Here is an 18,965-nt window from a genome sequence, read left to right as displayed (position 1 = left end):
ACAGTGCTCTCTGCTGCCCATGTCAGGAACTGTTCAAAGCTGTTTCAAATCCCCATAGAAAACCTCTTGTTTGACAGTTCCTATAGAGAGTAAACAGAGTGGTGGTAAAGCATTTACTTGTGGGACAAAGGATCTTTCTTCTTGCGGGGGCTCCTAGTGGTCGGACCCTACTGATCAGATCCTGTAGATAGGTAATAAGTTTTAATCATGGGATAACCATATCTCCACTTGAAGAGGCCAACAATCCAGCCCAGCGCTGTTCTTCCCACCTCTTCCCTTCTGTGCGGTGAAGCTTATACAGCTTCTTTATTAGCCATTATATTTATAGATGGAGGATGCACCTCTCTCTCCTCTGACATCAGTTTTCCCTATCTCTCTCCTACAGACGCAAAGGCCAATTCTATAGGAAGTTAGTTATGTTATTTATATTGGGGAGGAAGGCAGATTACTGAAAGGAAACCCATGTGTATATGCCAACACATGTGGATGCTGCCCTGGTCATATTAATATATATGGCCTATGTACCACAAGCTGAATACTAACCACATAGCCCTTATACTAAAAAAAATTGTTCTTAAAGGGAATCTATTGGCAGAGAATAATCTATTACACGGGCCAACTACGGCCCGATTATTTTAGTAAATGAGCGGTGATCTGCTAAATAGGCGCTCGTTTACTGGACCTATTAGACGGCCTGATAATTGGGCAGTAAGGGCTGCATGGACATCGTTAGCGATATCCATGCAGCCCTTGCCCAAACACCTGATACCTTACCTCTCCCGATCCTGGTTTTCTCTTCTGTGCTCCGCAGCCTCCCGGGACCGGCGTGGCCTGTGTTTGGCTGAGCAGCCTGTCAGCTGACAGGCCGCTCAGACGCTGCTGTCGCTGGAACCGGGAAGCTGCGGAGCACAGGAGAGAAGACCGGGAACTGGGAGAGGTGAGGTATCAGGTGTTGGGCAATTGTTAGCCGTCGATTTTAGGTCTAAACATAAACCAACGATTAGTCGATGTCATCGGCTGATCGTTGTCTCTATAACAGAGAGCCAAATTTTGCCGAATTTTGCTCCGTGTAATAGGGCCCTTACTATGAGGGATACTTATGTAGCATGGTATTTCTATAGATTATTTCCCCCCGTTTTTTGGTTGTTTTGCTCCCACTATAGCAATACCACTACTTCTACCCGTTTACATATTTGAAGTCACCATCCCAATATGTCATGTTTTCCAAACGTTATTTTTATCCAAAAAGTTTGTAATAACTGCTTTACGTGGATCTATAATAACATGTAGGCCATAGGCAACAATGATCACGGAAGTCGGGACATCCTGTCAGTGAGAATCCCCCATAGTCACAAAAATTCCTAGTAAATAGGAAACGCCTCCTGTAGCTTTTCCTACCCAGCAGAGAAAGAAGATTTCACCGAATTATCGGCTGCTAAATGAGCAACGTTTTGTTGTGTGTTGAGCAAGTGTTCCGGTCATTGCGGCTAATCACGGGGACAATGACTTCTTACATGTGTTAGAAAGATGATATCCAGTGTCGGACTGGGGTATCTGGGGCCCACCAGAGGAAATGATCCTGAGGGCCCACCAGAGGAGGAACAGTGAGAAACAACATGCCAGTCAGTGTTAGTGCAGGTTCTAAAGCTGGGGGCCCACCGGAGGATTCTCCGGTCCTCTGGTGGGCCAGTCGGACACTGATGGTATCCATCATGTAGGATAGAGGAAACATACAAAGCATATGTGATATTCAATATGTTTTTCATGATATGCCTCTGTATTATGAATCTTTAGGCACTCCATGGGCCTCCGTATGGTGCCATTATGAGGCAACTTGTTCTCGCCTTCTGGAGAAAAATACTTATGTCGTAAGAAATTAGAGTTGGTCTTATCTCGGACATCATTTTGTTTCAATTAGCTCTGATTTAATTTGGACAGCCAGTTCAGACTTCAGCAGGAATACCTGTCGAAAACAGGAGTCCCTGTACCTGTACACTGAGAGGCCCAGCGAATGTAGTGAGTGTAAGTGGCGATACGAACAGGATCCCTGCTTACTTCTGAGCAGCCTGAAAAATTGCCATAATGAATGGCAACACCTAGTGCCCCCTGCCAGTGAGATATTCAATGCCCACACTACACAGTGAATGGGGTTGGAAGCAGTTGGCTCTGTTCACTGTGTAGTGGCAGGACCTGGTTATGCATCCCCGCTTATACACAGTGAACAGAGTCAACTGCTTCCGGCCCTGTTTGCTGTGTAGTGTGGGAGATAAACAGCTGATCTTTGGAGGTCTTGGGTGCTGGCACTCTGTGGATGAGCAACTGATGATCTATTCTTTCAATAGGCTATCAATCTGTTTTGAAAGTAAAACCCCTTTCAAGTCCTATCCTGAGAGGTGTCCCAACCCTGTTTGGTCCCACACCCTTTTCTATTGTGAGGAATCACCCTGTGCAGAGTTCTGGTTGGTAGCAAACAAGAGGGTAGAGAATTGGCCAGAGTCATGGAAGCACCAGGCTCTTCTGACTTCAATGTTAATTTAGGGTACCATAATGGGGCCCATTCTGACCTGTGCTATGGGCTCCCTCACTTTTATATACACCACTATAAAGCTAGCATTTTGGGATATGACTCTTCATGCATTTTTACCTCTTATACCTCAGCTGTTCAATACCCACACTACACAGTGAATGGGGTTGGAAGCAGTTGGCTTTGTTCATGGTGTATAGGCTGGACTTGGTAACTGCAGCTCAGTTCCCTTTGACTTGAATGTGGTTACGCATCACCACCACTACACAGTGAATAGAGTCAACTACTTCCAGCGAACAGCTGATCATTGGGGGTGTTGGCACTCTGTGGATCAGTGATTGATGACCTATTTTTTCCGATAGGCTATCAATCTGTTTTGCCTGTAAAACCCCTTGAAAGACCTATCCTAAGAGGTGTCCCGACCCAGCTTGGTCCCACACCCTTTTCAATTGTTCCTGTGCACAAGTCTAGTTGATAGCAAACAATAGTGTTAAGAATTGACCAGAGTTATGGAAGCTTTAGGCTCTTCTGACATGTATACAAAATTCAGGTACCATAATGGGTCCCATTTTGACCCGCGCTATGGATACCGTCGCTTCTATGTACACCAGTCATGCTAGAGTTTTTGGGATCTGGTTCCCCACGCATTTTAACCTCTTTTTCTATATACAATAGGTTCCTTCACACAATAAAAGCATTGCTTGTACTTTTTTAGTCCTGTATCCTGTAACACAAGTCCCAGATTTTACAGAGCAACAGCATAGTAAAACTAGGCCATGGCGCTTTCAGGCCGGACACGCCAGGAGCCTATTAAGTCCTGATCTCTATCTGTTCCTGTATAACATGACTATTTAACACTGACATTAGAACATTCTGTTTCTGACAATCCGTACCGAGGGGGAAACGAGAAAACAACAAAAAGCATAAAAGTTTTTATTAATCTCGGCTTATCTTAGGAAAACATTGTACCGCATCCCAATGCTCAGTGGTTGTTCTAATATAGTAAAGTATCTGGGCTCAAAGCACTAGTCATCTGGATGGCTTTCAGATGGTTCCGCTCTTCGAGTTATAAGAGCATCAGACCTCGAAATCAAAAAGAAAGGCTGAGAATAGATTGCAAGGCAGGAAGGAGGTGTGGCCAGGCCGAATTCACTAAGAGGTGTGTGCCTAGGTAAAGGGGAGGGGCCTGGGAAAGGGGCGTGGCCTAATTAAAGACCACCATATGAGTACACCGGTCTTGATAAATCGCCCCCTGCTTGTGTCCTAGTATCATGTAGATACCACCTACCTAACCATTGTACACACCTTTATGGTGGTGGAACCTCTAATGGTAGCCGCCTCTATCAACAGGATTATGCCTTTGGTGTGACTCAGCCTCCATATTCCCCAGATCCCAATCCGATCTATCATCTATAGGATGTGCTGGAGTACCAAGTCCCATCCTTGGAGGCTGCACCTCATACCTTAAAGCTCTCGGTGTCAGATGCCCCAGAGGAAATATTCTTATTCTTAACATTACAATCTGTTCCCATTGTGCCAGTATTCAGTATAACATCATTTGTGTTTTTTTTTGTTTTTTTATTAACACTTACTTAGATTTTATTAGCTTCCTATAACAAAGATGAATTTTTTAATGGATTTTCTTCAGTCTTTCCCTCCATTGTGTTAGTAATTCTCCCTTTGTAATCCATGTGGAAGTAAAGATTATATCTCCACCCCTTCATTGTTACACGAAACCACTAATGTGCAAATACCACGGCTCAACCAGGACCACACACGCGGTGATCGAGGAGCTTAGTGCTCCGGCTCTGGGCTGGTGAAACCTAATATTGTTAATGGTGTGCGACAAGATGCAAACATTACTGGTAGTCACTGGCCCCGTTTAGAAGTGAGTACCCCCACCCCACCCCCGTCTTCACATAATGTAGAGGTCAAAATGTAGCTCCTGGGTCCAAATGTGAAATCTGTAACAGGGCACCATATCTATCATGTGCCATGTCTTTATAGGCTAGGGTTACTTGCTAATTGCTAGTTACCTAACTCCATCATTCATACAAATGAATGGGGTCAAATTGTGACCCAAAAGTGGGTCACCATGTGACCCAATTTATTTGTAGGAGTCATGTGAGGAGTCATGCGACCAGGCAGTGTGACACAATGGTTCCTAGTCCCACAACCAGGAAACCCTAGTTCTATGTGGCAGAAAGACCTTTTGGACCATTGCACACACTGTCTATATGCAACTGCTTCCCCTAGACCAATTACAAAACTTCTTGTGAATGGTGTTGAGTTGACTTGTTGAACTGTTTAACCTTCTCCGAACCTGAATGCTCTGTATTTGACTTCCGGCATCTAGAAAGTTGGATGGAAGCCATCGGTTGTGTCCATGTTTTCCTGGCAGCCAACTTCTCCAGCCTCCGGGAGTCACTAAGCACTTGGGTTCAGAGAACGTTGCCGAACCCAAACAGTTGGACAAGTCCAGTGATTAAATACTTCTGGTCATTGCATTTGGTGCAAGGGGTCAAATAGGTAGGACCCCATGGAGTACTTCTGTGCATGACAAAAGCCAAAGGGATCTTGGTCCCTTCTTTCTTGGTTTAATCTAGGGTCCCAGACGTTGGACCTCTATCAATCATATGACACACAACATGACATAACATAACATGGCACTGTACTGCAGATATGTCGCTTGCTGCTATTTAGGTATAAGAGTCTCAGACTCCAATGTTTGTATATATATAAAAACTCCTATATAATAGTATACAGCACTACAACGAGTTGTGGTGCACTGAACCCTATAGTGCTAGCACAATAGCATATCCAATGGTCGCACTCCGATACCTTAGCATTTTTGATGAAGTCAAGGGCTTCTTTGTACAATGTCCTCTTCGTCCCCTCAGATCCTGTTAGAAGTGTGACGAAGGCAGCCAAGACCACAGAAACACGTTAGACTCTTGACCCTTACCAGCCACCATACCCACGAAAGGAGTCATGGCCGGTGCCCGCTCCTAACACGCTTCAAACCTACTCTAGTTCTGAGGGGACGGAGAGGACATTGTACAAATAAGCCCTTGAACTCATCAAAAATACTAAGGTATCGGAGTACGACCATAGGATATGCTAATGTGCGAGCACTCTAGGGATCAGTGCACCCCAACTCGTTGTCGAACTATATACTATTATATAAGAGTTTTCATATTGCTGTTTTTAGATTCCTGACCATCTCCATCAGCCATAAGCTGGTAGAAGGTCGTCGGGGGTCCTCAGTGTTGAGATCTATCACCCGCATCTATCAGACATCTATGGTCTATCCTGTTGATATGTCATAAGAGCAATGTATGACCGTGCCATAAACTGAGGATAAAAACTTTTTGCAAAATTGGGACTAAGTATATTAAAAGTTACAGAACTTCTCATTGTACAAACTCCACACGACATAAAAACAGCGAAGCTGCCCCTTTTTTTCGTGGCTCCTTTAAGGAATTTTTGAGACTAATTTGCTAATGAAGAAAAGCCGGCATATTTTAGGGTCAGGGATAATGTTGCAGTTCGTGCTATCGGCCGTAACCTTCAGTTTGGGTATTTCCTGTTTTGTTGTCTATAACTTTGTACAAGTCTCGGCTCAAGTTTCTGATACTTCACTTTTCCAGATGATCTGAAGTAAAATTATTCCCAAAGTAAAAAAGTTTCAGAAATTGAAGAGCCTTGAAAAATTACTTTTTAAAGTAGACATAAGTAGTAGGCCATCATGTGTGATCGAACGATCAGGGTATATGTTCTCTTGTTCAGTGGAATGACTGCTGTCTATGACCAGCATTACTATTATCACCAGAGATTGTTGTTTCAGGCTGGATAAGTTATGTCTCGACCAGGTTAAGAATGAGGACGTGGGGAGAGGAAACAGACAGGAAAACAAGATAGTAGGGTGACCAGATTGGGAGCTGATAGGTATTGGTGTCATCCAACCAGTTGAGTCTTCCATGTTTCAAGGCCAAAAATAACCAAGGTTTCTCAACTCCAGTCCTCAAGACCCACCAACAGGTCATGTTTTAAGGATCTCTTTAGTATTTCACAGGTGATATAACTATAGTCAATGTTCTTTGTATGGGATATCCTCAAAACATGACCTGTTGGTGGCTCTTGAGGACTGGAGTTGAGAAACACTGCTTTAAGGGATTTATGCAAGTTGAATACATGAATGAAGGCTAGGAGGACATTCAAGAGAGTGTAAAGCCCTCATATACATAAGAAAAAAGATGGCTAAACTCAACAATTTAGCAGGAACTGTCTAACTATCTTATGTGTGTGGGCTTCTCACCAATGATGAGGGGGTGAGGGTAATCGAGAAGGATCAGAACTGTTGACTTCCAGGAAATGAGCTACCTCTAGAAGTGTCTAGCAGCAGCTTACTCCCCCTCTGCCCATTGAGAACACATACAGACTAGGGATGGTTCGAACCTGGTTTGGACGGGGTTCGACGAACCCGAACCATCTGCAATGATTACCGCTGTCTGCCCGCTCCGTGCAGCGGGCGGATCCAGCGGGAGGAACGCCTGGAAAACTGGGATACAGCCATAGCCATAGGCTGTATCCCAGTTTTCCAGGGGGTCCTCCCGCTGTATCCGCCCGCTGCATGGAGTGGGAAGACAGCGGGAATCTGATGCCAAGCATTCAGGTTCAGCCAAACCCGAACCTCGGCGGGTTCGGACCATCCCTAATACAGACTTATCTGAACCACGTTTGTATGTGTATGTGGGTCTCCCAATGACAATGGTGGGGGGTAGTTGAGAAGGATCACGAGTTGGGAAGTCTCAGGTGATGAGCCACCTCCAGAGTTGTCCAAAGTAGCTTACTCCCCTATACCATTGAGAACTCTAAGATGAGTTGCATGTCTATGGAGGGGGAATATCTGTCACCTTGGCCAAAAGCTATTGAAGGTGTATGGGCATCTTAAGACCTTGGACCCCTGAAGTTTAGAAGAGCACTAGAAAATGATATCCAGGGTATTGAAATCATTACTTTGGTGGGACTATGCACCATCTCATATAGATATAGGGTAGTGTTGCCAAACAGTGCATCTGTAGCTCCCCAATGGTTGGCAACTCCAGCTCCTACTGTGTCCAAGTGGCATTAGGAATCTAGTAAAAGTGGTGTAAAGTGGGTCATGACCTACAAAAAGGTTATGGCTCTTTGTTATAGGTATACCTGGAGAGATGAGGGTTAAGAGATGGTTTCTTGGTTGTGTCTATTGGGTATAAGAAGACACGTAAAGAATGGGTAAGATCAAAAAGGGTTGGTGGGAAAGAGAATGGATGACTGGTCAAGGTCGAGATGGTACGAAATGGTGATGTGAGGGTCATAGGTGGGAAAGGTCTTCATAGGTAGGAAGCTATGGATGTGGGGACCTATGTTGTATACAGAGTAGACCTTCTCAAGCTCACAGGTTACGTTGGTAAGATATGGGACTCACCATAGAGGTGTCAACCGAAAAATTGCACCAACATAGACCTCTGGACTGTCAGAACGAATGCAGGATACTGTGTTACATCCATCGCGTGCCTTTATATCTTTGATCTACCGTATAATCTTACATATCGCATGTTACCATCGGTCTAAGGGATTTTCCAAGCCCTGGGACCATATGTGCCTGGAATTTAGTGGAATGCGAATCGGTGTCTGAAGGGTTAATGGAGGAATGTTGTCCCAAAGTTCAGAGAGGCAGCCTCCAAAACCTCACAGGAAACTCTCTCGTTCTTGGTGCTGATCTGGCATTCAGCATCCGAAAGTTAAACTAAGCACTGACAGGACGGTTTAGCTAAACACAGAGCGGACACAAAGCCTTTCCCTTTTCTGGTAGTAGTTTAATATGATCTCCAGAGTGGAGGAGACAAGCCCGGGCTTTGATGTGCTCCACGCTGTGTGCCTGCTCAGTGACACCTAAGACTTTACGTTAGAGCCGGTGGATTACAAATCACAGGAGAAAGACTACAACCGGTGAGTATGGAGAGTCTCACTTCTGGGGTCTTTGTCCTTAAAAATAGATGAAAGGACACAGAAGGGCGGGGGGAGGCGTCGGTGTCCAGACCCCACACCCTACTCATATCTATGGCATATATCATAGTACCATTTCAGTCTTCGGCTACGTTCACACAAAGTGTTTCCGTCAGTCTTTTTTTTAACCAAAAACAGAAACCGTGCAACTCTTTCCATTATAAATTTTGCCCCGTCAGTTCCACTCCTGATTTTAGTTGAAAAAATACTGAACCAAAAAACGATGGAAATACTATGTGTGAACACAACCCTTCCACCCACTTTTTTTTTTTTTTTTTTATTATAAATCCTGTAAAGAATTTTTTTTTTTTTTTTTTGCTTCCTTGCTTTTCGAGACCTATAGTAATTTTTTTTTTTAAGGTCTTGTTTTCTTTTTTTTTTATTGGCAGTATTATATACCTGTATAAAAATAAATAAATATGTAATTGTTAAAAAAAACAAAAAAAAAAAACAGCAGTTTTATCTACTTTTTTAGTCTTTCTGTTGTATTTTGCCCTGTTATTCAAGTTTGTCACAGTTACAGTGATATATTATTCGGGTAAAGGCAATACATTTTTTTAATTGATCTGTTAGAAATACGGCCTTATTAATATTATTATTATTATTATTATTATTATTATTATTATACGGCTGTCAAAATAAAATGTGTGAATAGGTGAAAAAAAAATCTTTTTTTTTTTTTTTTTAATATATTTTTTTAAATCTGTGTTCATATTCATGATTTTTATGCCCGCACTCAATTACAGCCAATTTCACGCAGACTTCAATGTAGAAAAAGTTAATATTTTGTCATCAGTTTTACGTAGTTTAGTATTATTTGACCAATGTGTAATTTCACCCTGTAACTTTTTGGCATTGAAATTAGATTTGGTTAAAGGGGCACTCCAGCGAAAAGCTTTTTCCCAGTAATTGAAACACATTACAAAGTTATATAACTCTGTAATATGCTTCAATGACCTATCTGCCCCACTTCCCTATCTTTTCCCCCCTCAATCCCCCACCAGGAAGTGATGTATTTTGTGATTATGACATCATCAAGAGGGAGGCGGGTCTAAGCCCTGTTAGGCCAGCCTCCCTTTGTCAGATGACACAGGTTGCTCAGCTCTGATTGGCTGAACAAGCTGTAAGCCATCTAACAGTTTTACAGAGTCAGTTAGACATCACAGGAGAAAAAGTGCATCATGGGATAGACCAAACCAGGAAGTAAAGAAAAATTGAGGCCACCAACTGGAGCTTCAGGGACCTGCAAACAGGGGGAAATTCAATTGGAGACAGATTTAGGAGGGATGGTAAATGTAAAAACTATGTTTATGATTGATTTTTTTTTTATTTTTATCAGCGTCGGAGTACCCCTTTAAGACTCAATGATTTAAAGCTTCTCTGTGGTTAGGAAACATGGCGCAGGGGAATTTCGGCCTGGAGTGTATGTTTTGTAGCTCTGTTACATTGAAGTACATAGAGTTGAACTGCAATACCACACACATCCTGAGGACAGGGGTGGCGCTGTTTTTGCAAGAAAGTAGATGTGTGTCTAATCCTGGAGAAATCTTTTAAGCCCTGCCTGGTATCATGTAGCTTCCTTTTCCCTGAAGGCTTCTATGGGAATTTAGATCTTCTGCCCTTAAAAGTCAGTCTATAATATTATAGTTATTAATAAGGAGGGGAGAGGAGGGGGATGCGGCTGCCTTTTTTCATTCAGACTCTTCCCCCTTTCTTTTGCTTCTATCAGACTACTAGGATATAGTACTGGGAGGGTCATGTGACCTGCGGTGACTAGAGAACACACCTGCGATCAGTGATCTCTACAAAAGAGTAGATGGCTACACGCTGGACTATTGTCTTCAATTGGGTTTTTAAAAACTTAAAGGGAACTTGTCATCAGAAAACAATCTATACTTTGAATACATATATTTGAAGATTTTTTGAATTTTTTTTTAATTTTCCATTTTACTATTTAGATTATAATTATTCTGAAATCTTGCGGTTTTCATTTTGGCCACTAGGCTTAAAACTAAACTGAGACTTCCTGTTGTGTACTGATCATTTCCCAGCATAACCCTCCTTATCATCACAGACAGTACAGTGAGAGGTGATACCAGTATATACCAGTAGATAACACAGACAGGAGTAAAGTGGCTGGTGACAGCAGTATATAGATAACACAGACAGAAACACAGTGAGAGATGACACCAGTATATAGATAACACAGACAGGAGTACAGTTACAGGTGACACCAGTATATAGATAACAGACAGGAGTAGTTACAGGTGACAGCAGTATATAGATAACACAGACAGGAGTAAAGTGACTGGTGACAGCAGTATATAGACAACACAAACAAGAGTACAGTGACAGGTGACACCAGTATATAGATAACACAGACAGGAGTACAGTGACAGGTGACACCAGTATATAGATAACACAGACAGGAGTACAGTGACAGGTGACACCAGTATATAGATAACACAGACAGGAGTACAGTGACAGGTGACACCAGTATATAGATAACAGACAGGAGTAGTGACAGGTGACAGCAGTATATAGATAACACAGACAGGAGTAAAGTGACTGGTGACAGCAGTATATAGACAACACAAACAAGAGTACAGTGACAGGTGACACCAGTATATAGATAACACAGACAGGAGTACAGTGACAGGTGACACCAGTATATAGATAACACAGACAGGAGTACAGTGACAGGTGACACCAGTATATAGATAACACAGACAGGAGTACAGTGACAGGTGACACCAGTGTATAGATAACAGACAGGAGTAGTGACAGGTGACACCAGTATACAGATAACACAGACAGGAGTACAGTGACAGGTGACACCAGTATATAGATAACACAGACAGGAGTACAGTGACAGGTGACACCAGTATATAGATAACAAGTACAAACAATAGCTGATACTCACAATTCGGTGCCTCCCCCTCCCATGAAATCAGCCCACAGAGCATGCACACAACTGGGTCTCATAGTGATACATTCCCTTTAATTTGCAAAAAGCATACGTTATAGTATTGTCTAGCATTGGTTTTCGACTTTGTTGTTCCAGATTCCAGCCTAGACGCTCCAGCGGCCGCCATGGATGACTTTGAACGTCGCAGAGAGCTCAGGAGACAGAAACGGGAGGAAATGCGCCAGGAAGCCGAAAGGTAACGTCATAGTGGATCAGTGACAGGCGGCGCTGGTGATGTTTGAGTCGGAGGTTACCCGTATCTGGCAGGGCCCAATTTCCACACCATGAAATAATAAGCCATGTTGTATTTCCAAACATGGTCACAAATAATGACTCGCAGCGTCTTCTGTTTGTTGGTCCAAATCCGGCACGTGAGGAATGTAGAGCGAGCACGGAGGCTATTTATAATGGTATATTGGTGACATCATTGTTCCCAGTGGACCCGTTTTATTTCTTGGATAGATTGTTGACAGGAAACATTTCTGGAGACTTAGCCAAGTATTGGCAAACATCTCCGAAGGACGGAACGTTAGATCCTAAAATGTTGGGTTGTATCAGTGCTGTGGTGAGAAGCAATCTCAAAGGGTTAATACGACGTGCTGTGTCGACTTGATGGTGGTGGTCTTATGTAGAAAGGTGGGTTGGACCATGGTCATGGTCAACACGAGCAGTTCGCTTGGCCAAACCCGTTAGATAGCTATCGGACAATCTCCCTTGATCCCAATACGTATACACATGGTCTGAATGGGGGGAGGAAGCCGCTGCTAGACACCACCATCTCATCCTTCTCTTCTCCAATATCTGTCAATGGGTCAGATTTAGGTGGCCTCCAAAGACCTTAGATGGTTGGTCAGTTCGCCCGAAATCAATGGGTTTTGCCAACTTAATTGTGTTATGCCAACTTCAGGTTGGACTGTAGAGTAGTCAATGGGGTAAAGACTAGAGATGAGCGAACCGGGTTCGGGTCCATCCGAACCCGAACGTTCGGTATTTGATTAGCGGTGGCTGCTGAACTTGGATAAAGCTCTAAGGTTGTCTGGAAAACATGGATACAGCCAATGACTATATCCATGTTTTCCACATAGCCTTAGGGCTTTATCCAACTTCAGCAGCCACCGCTAATCAAATGCCGAAAGTTCGGGTTCGGATCGACTCGAGCATGCTCCAGGTTCGCTCATCTCTAGTAAAGACCTCATCCCCGAAGAAAGAGGATGCAGGTGTGACTGCCTCCCCATAGCTATACCCCCAGCCTGAGGTGTTGGTAGAGGTGCCCATACACCTTATACTAAAAGTTGGACAACCTGACACTTTTGGTGGGTTTGGCCGAAACTATAAGATGATGGTGGAGAGAAGGGTCAGCTGAAGTTTTGCAGTCTGTCTCTTTTGTTCTTTGAGGAATAAGCCAACACCCAATCAGCTCACTTTTCCCGTAGGGAACACATTCAGCCGTACCGTATGTTCATTGGGCAGGGGAGGCCAGGACAATGTTTCATTATTGAAAATATGTGGCCACCTTAGGTTGTTGTGGTGGGTTGCCCTTACCTATTAGATCTTTTAGAGTTCATTTCCACTTCTCATTTTATAATCCTGAAGGAGGCTGAACCCATCAGAGTGTTACCTTAACAAATCAAGGCGTCACTCACGTTTTTTGTTTAAACTCTCCATCGATCCCCATTGATCATCTGTGATCTGTAGTAGAATCTGGTAGCAAGTGTTTATTTCCCCCACAGCACCCCCACAGGAGAAATGAAGCATTACACTACTCCCAATGAAAAGAATAGACTATCTATATAATGCATGGATGTGTGAATTCATCCAGGCAAGTGGTGATCTTTGTAGCTGTTGGCTAATAGATGAGGTACTGAATAGGGGAAAGTATCCCTTTATAATCAGCAAGCGTGAACAGCACCCCTTAAAGGGATACTCTGGGATTTTTTTTATACATTCCTTTAATAACGTTACTTTACCTTTATGAAATAAATGTATATTTTTTTATTTTTATACAAATTTATGTTGAGTGTCAGCAGCAAGGGGTGATACAAGCCTCTCTGCTGCCACTAATGTTTGTGTTGGGAACTGCAGGGCTGCCCAAGCCCTGATCCCTGCTTTGCTGCTTTAATCAAGTTATGCCACTAATACATTAATACAGAGCCCCCCTGTGTATTGTTAGCTCTTATGCATTACAATATACAGTACACTAAGGGAAACTGGCTGTCAGTAGCTCTGCAGAGACTGGCGGGGACACAGTGCTACTGACAGCCAGCTTCCCTTAGTGTACTGTATATTCTAATACATAAGAATAAACAGTACATGGGGGAGGCTCTGTATAAGTAGTGCTGTATTCCTGGAAGAGCAGGGGATAAGGGACCATGGCTTGGGCAGCCCTGCAGTTCCCAATTTGAACATTGGTGGCAGCAGAGAGGCTTATGTTAGTCCTTATTGTTACCACTTAACATATAATAGTATATCCATCATAAATTATACATTTATTCAAAGTACAATAACTTTAATAAATCAATGTATAAAAAAAAAAATCAGAGTACCCCTTTAATGTTTCTAACGTAAACAATTTTCTGTGACCCAGATTTTTTTTTTTTTTATCATACCTAAAGCAGCTGTATGACATAAAGACGTTATAGAGTATTAATATCGCTCTCACATGCAGCTGCATTAGAGTCTTGGTCATGAAGCAAGGATTTGCCCGGAGACTTAGAAACAATGAAGCTTTTAATAGCGGCCCCTTAAGCTTCACTACGTTGCATAACATATTTTTTCTTCTGAATTATGAGTTTTCGTGTATGCTTTAGTGGATTGCAGCTGCTTATATAGCCCTGGACCAGTGACAACTGGGATTCCTGCTAGTAGTCATGGCCGCATCTCATATTCATTGGCCGTTGCTTTTAGTATTGAGGTGACATGTACATACTTCCCCTTGCCATCTTAAAATTGCATGTTAGTGAGTACTGATCGGGTATACAGAATATACAGGAGGATGGAGTCTTTGATAAGAGTCCCTGCTCCTCTATGTACTTTCTGTGGTGCCCTACAATATCAGTGGAGGATACCACCAAGATTATGTACAGGAGCAGGAACTCCCATCAAGGACAGGATGTATACACTGTATGCCTCGCCTCTTACCTCCGGGCGGCCGTACACAATTCTAATAGTGAGTGCTGAGGCATACAGTGTAGGCTTTGCCAGTTAGTGTACAGGAGCAGGGACTCCTATCAAGCACAGGATGTAGACACTGTGGGGGAGATTTATCAAACTGGTGTAAAGTAGCATTAGCTCAGTTGCCCATGGCAAACAATCAGATTCCACCTTTCATTCCTCACAGACTCTTTCGAAAATGAAAGGTGGAATCTGATTGGTTGCTAGGGGCAACTGGGCCAGTTTCACTTTGCACCATGTTTGATAAATCTCCCCCTGTATGCCTTGCCTCTTACCTCCAGGCGGCCGTACACAATACTAAAAGTGAGTGCGGAGGCATAAAGTGTAGGCTTCGGCAGTCAGTGTAAAGGAGCAAGGACTCCCATCAAGGACAGGATGTATTCACTGTATGCCTCACCTCTCACATCTAGAGAGCAAAACACAATACTAATAGCAAGTGTTGAGGCATACAGTGTAGGCTTTGCCAGTCAGTGTAAAGGAGCAGGGACTCCCATCAAAGACAGGATATATACACTGTATGCCTTGCCTCTTACCTCCGGGCGGCCGTACACAATATTAATAGTGATTGCTGAGGCATACAGTGTATGCTTTACCATTTAATGTACAAGAGCAGTGACTTCCATCAACCACAGGATGTATATACTGTATGCCTCGCCTATTACCTCCAGACGGCCACACACAATACTAATAACAAGAATTGAGGCATACAGTGTATGCTTTACCAATCAGTGTACAGGAGCCATTTGTCTTTGCCATCAAAGACAGGGTTTATACACTGTGGGGGAGATTTATCAAACATGGTGAAAAGTGAAACAGGCCCAGTTGCCCCTAGCAACCAATCAGATTCCACCTTTCATTCCTCACAGACTCTTTGGAAATTGAAAGGTGGAATCTGATTGGTTGCTAGGGGCAACTGAGCCAGTTTCAATTAACACCATGTTTGATAAATCTCCCCCTGTATGCCTCACCACTTAGCACTTGCTTCATACCTCCAGGCAGCCGCACACAATATTAATAGAAGTGGTGAGGCATACAATGTATGCTTTGCCAGTCAGTGTGCAGGAACAGGAACTCTTGACATTGATAGGAGTACCTGCTCCTGCATTTTGCCCAAAACGAATCCCCAAAAATTTGGACTCGAACAAATCAAGATTTGGGGGGAGGATTTGGAGTGATTTGTTAATTAATCGACTCATCTCTAATAAAATGGATTCTTCCATCTTAATCCACAGGACATGTCACCAATGTCCCATAGATGCAGGTCCGACCTATGGGCTCCTCGCGTATTAGAAGACTTTGGGTTGCATTCATAGTCTCTAATTAAATAAATTTTTTGCTGATTTAGTGTTGTTTATTTGGGACCTAATGATCATTGTGGGGTCTGCAGAGAACATTATTCACAGAGCGTGTGGTTTATTGAAGCTGCGATTTCATAAGGTTGTATGGTCACCCCACATGACCTTACCCAAGCTAATCTGGTGAGTCACCGACTGGCTGTGGGCTGTAGGCCAATGGAGTATCCTGCTATACTCCAGGGTGCAAATCCCACCCTGACTGCTGACTTTTTTTTTTTCTTCATCTATTGTGCATAAAATGTCATTGGCATCGGAGTTCATTATAATGAAAAAGAGAGAAAGGAAATGAAATAATAATAATCAGCTTTGGCAACTACCAAAGATTTTTTTTTTTTTTTATACTGGAAATTCAATAAGGTTCTGCTAACATTTCCCTTATAACTTTGACTTTTGCCGGATTCTGGCATCCTTTTTATATTAAATGTAATTCTAGTTGGGAGACCCTGGGCTACAGAGACTGGTATCATACACGGCCATGGTAAACGTGTATACAGAAGGGATCCTCGAGCTGATCACAGGCCCTATTTTTATGGGAACTCCCACAATCAGCAGTAATCTGTGGGGGAATCGGGCTGCAAGTGTTCAGTTTCTCTGTAGCACCACCACAGGTGAAACAAGGTATTGCAACTCAATTCATGTGATTTACTTATATGGCGTGCCCTCCAAAAATAGAGGTGTTTTTTTTTTGTAACAAAAACATGAAAACTCTACTAAAAAGTTTTTGGAATTTTTTTACTTAAAGTAATTTAAAGTCTACCTGTTGCTTCAAAAACAGCGCCACTCTTATCTTCAGGTTGTATGTTGTATTACGATACAGCTCCGTTCACTTTAATGGAATCGGGTTGCAATACCATACACCAACTGAGAACAAGAGTGGCTCTGTGTTTTATTGTTGTTGTTGTTGTTGACGAAAGCAGGTCTGGTCTAACCCTGGATCAACCCTTTAAAAAAAATATATGACTTGTCTTAGAGACATGTAAAAAATCTTGATCACTGTTCAGACTAGAAATCACTAGAACAAATGGGGAGAGAAGCATACAGCTGAGTGCTTCCCTCCCAGTTCTCTGTGAAAGCAACCGAGATGGTCCCATACACATGCTCTTTTCACAGTTTGTTCAAAACTTTTGACATATGAAAATTTTATTTAAAGTGACAGTACCGATTTAAGTCAAAAATGTGACCTGAAGCACTGATGTAAATGCTATACCACGCCCCCCCCCCCCAACTTACCATGTGCTATTATGTGGCTAAGGGGTATTTGGGTCTCCTCAGCAGGGCCTCTTCTGCCATGAGGCAGAGTGAGTATTCCGCCTCAGGCGGCAGATTCTGCGGTCCTGCGGGGGGGGGGGGGGGGGCGACAAAATATTCCCCCTGCTGTCATTTTTGTTAAGTTCTTAACAAAAATGACAGCAGCCCTGCAGCTGTTCACCTGTCCCGACGCAGCCAGCCCAATGCCCACGCTCATCGCTGTCCTCATGTCCCGCTGGGCTCCTGTGATGTCCACCAGCAGCTCTCCTTACCCTCCTGACAGTGGTGAGTGCCCGGGGTCGCGGGGTCGGAGGGGGCGCACTGTGGCAATCGGGTCTCTGGGACGGGTGTTCGGCTTGCTGCGAACGCGCGGGGAGAGTTCGGGCGCAGAATTCGGCCCTGCTCCTCAGCCACCGATTTTTCTGTGCTACCCCTAACTTTGCACTCTCCATAGCAAAGGTGGGTAACCTTCCCCCCCCCCCATCTATTACAAAACTACAATACCCATCATGTTTGGACAGCCAAAGCAAAATCATGATTGGAATTGTTGTTTTGCAATATCTTGAGGGCCTTAGGTTCCCTATCACTGCTGTTTAGCTCCACCCCTGCTTAGAGAGTCCAGCAGCTATTATGGACGTCCCCCGCAGGGCAACAGAATAACTACAACCTTGAATAATATTGAATCCTAACTTACCAACTCGGTGCCAACTTTTTTTAAAATTTTAACTTTCAATATTTTGTTTCATCGACACTTTTGGACCTGACCCCCACTGTGTGTGTATATTACTATAAACCACTCAATACACCATTATATATATATATATATATATATATATATTAGAAATTTGCTTGGGGAAGGTATTAGATTTCTGAAAAGCCTTACAGTAGGAAAAACTATTCTAGGCGTTCGCTCTTGATGGAAACATGATGTAGCAGAGATCATTTGTCTGAGAACCCAAAGTGCTCCCTCATGCTTCTCCTCCTAGACGGCCACCTTGGAGATATTTCAGTCCCCCCCGTCACGTAGAGCAGAATGACCTTCGAGCTTGATCTGTAATCCACAAATCCCACTTAAAAAGGTTCTTGGCATTTCTTATTTGTTGATTTTTCTGCCTGGCGATCCAAACTCTTATGCAGCTGCAGACAGAGGGAGCTTTTGTAAATTCACTTCCATCTTCGGGGACGTATTAAATACTGTAGCTGTTCGTCAAAGCATATACAACATATGTATTGTTAGAGAGCAGGAGGGGGGGGGGGGCGCAATCCACAGGTTTGCAGTTACAGGAATTTTTACCTTCTCAGCAAATGTTGAAAAAAGGAGTTGTAAAAATTTCTACTTACGGGTAGAAGAGAGCCTGCAAATGTCCCGATCGTGCCAACATATTCTGAATTTATTGCCCTAATAGGCCTGGTACTTAGCATTTATGAATCCTATGCACTTACACATGTACAGAAGGCTATTCCAAGGACTAAAAAAAAAACAGAAAAAAACTATACTTACCTTCCCTGCTCCCTTGCCGTTACACCTGCTCTTCCGATGTACAGTACATCCTGTGATCAGGGTTGGCATGTGCAGTTGCCCGCTTACCCAATTAGTAGGCATGCAGGTAAGTATATGTTTCAACCCTGAACACAGGAAGTGCTATGC

At 43.3% G+C, this 18,965-nt stretch overlaps 1 protein-coding gene across 5 annotated transcripts in view; it reads left to right on the top strand.

Moving 5' to 3' along the window:
* Positions 1-18,965, top strand: part of CALD1 (caldesmon 1) — a 123,512-nt gene that overhangs the window by 44,467 nt on the left and 60,080 nt on the right. For 4 of the 5 annotated variants that reach the window (XM_069968289.1, XM_069968255.1, XM_069968273.1 and 1 more), the window contains exon 3: positions 11,640-11,739. In XM_069968289.1, coding sequence (XP_069824390.1) covers positions 11,669-11,739 — 71 coding nt within the window. In that variant the 5' untranslated portion in view covers positions 11,640-11,668. Of the gene's footprint in view, positions 1-8,345; positions 8,519-11,639; positions 11,740-18,965 lie in introns of those variants that run through there. The other variant, XM_069968263.1, reaches the window with a different exon arrangement.

This window comes from Dendropsophus ebraccatus, chromosome 1 (genome assembly GCF_027789765.1).
Source record: "Dendropsophus ebraccatus isolate aDenEbr1 chromosome 1, aDenEbr1.pat, whole genome shotgun sequence".
Taxonomy (NCBI): Eukaryota; Metazoa; Chordata; class Amphibia; order Anura; family Hylidae; genus Dendropsophus; species Dendropsophus ebraccatus.
The sequence above is the reverse complement of the archived record's forward strand: the minus strand, read 5'-3'. Positions and strand labels throughout refer to the sequence as shown.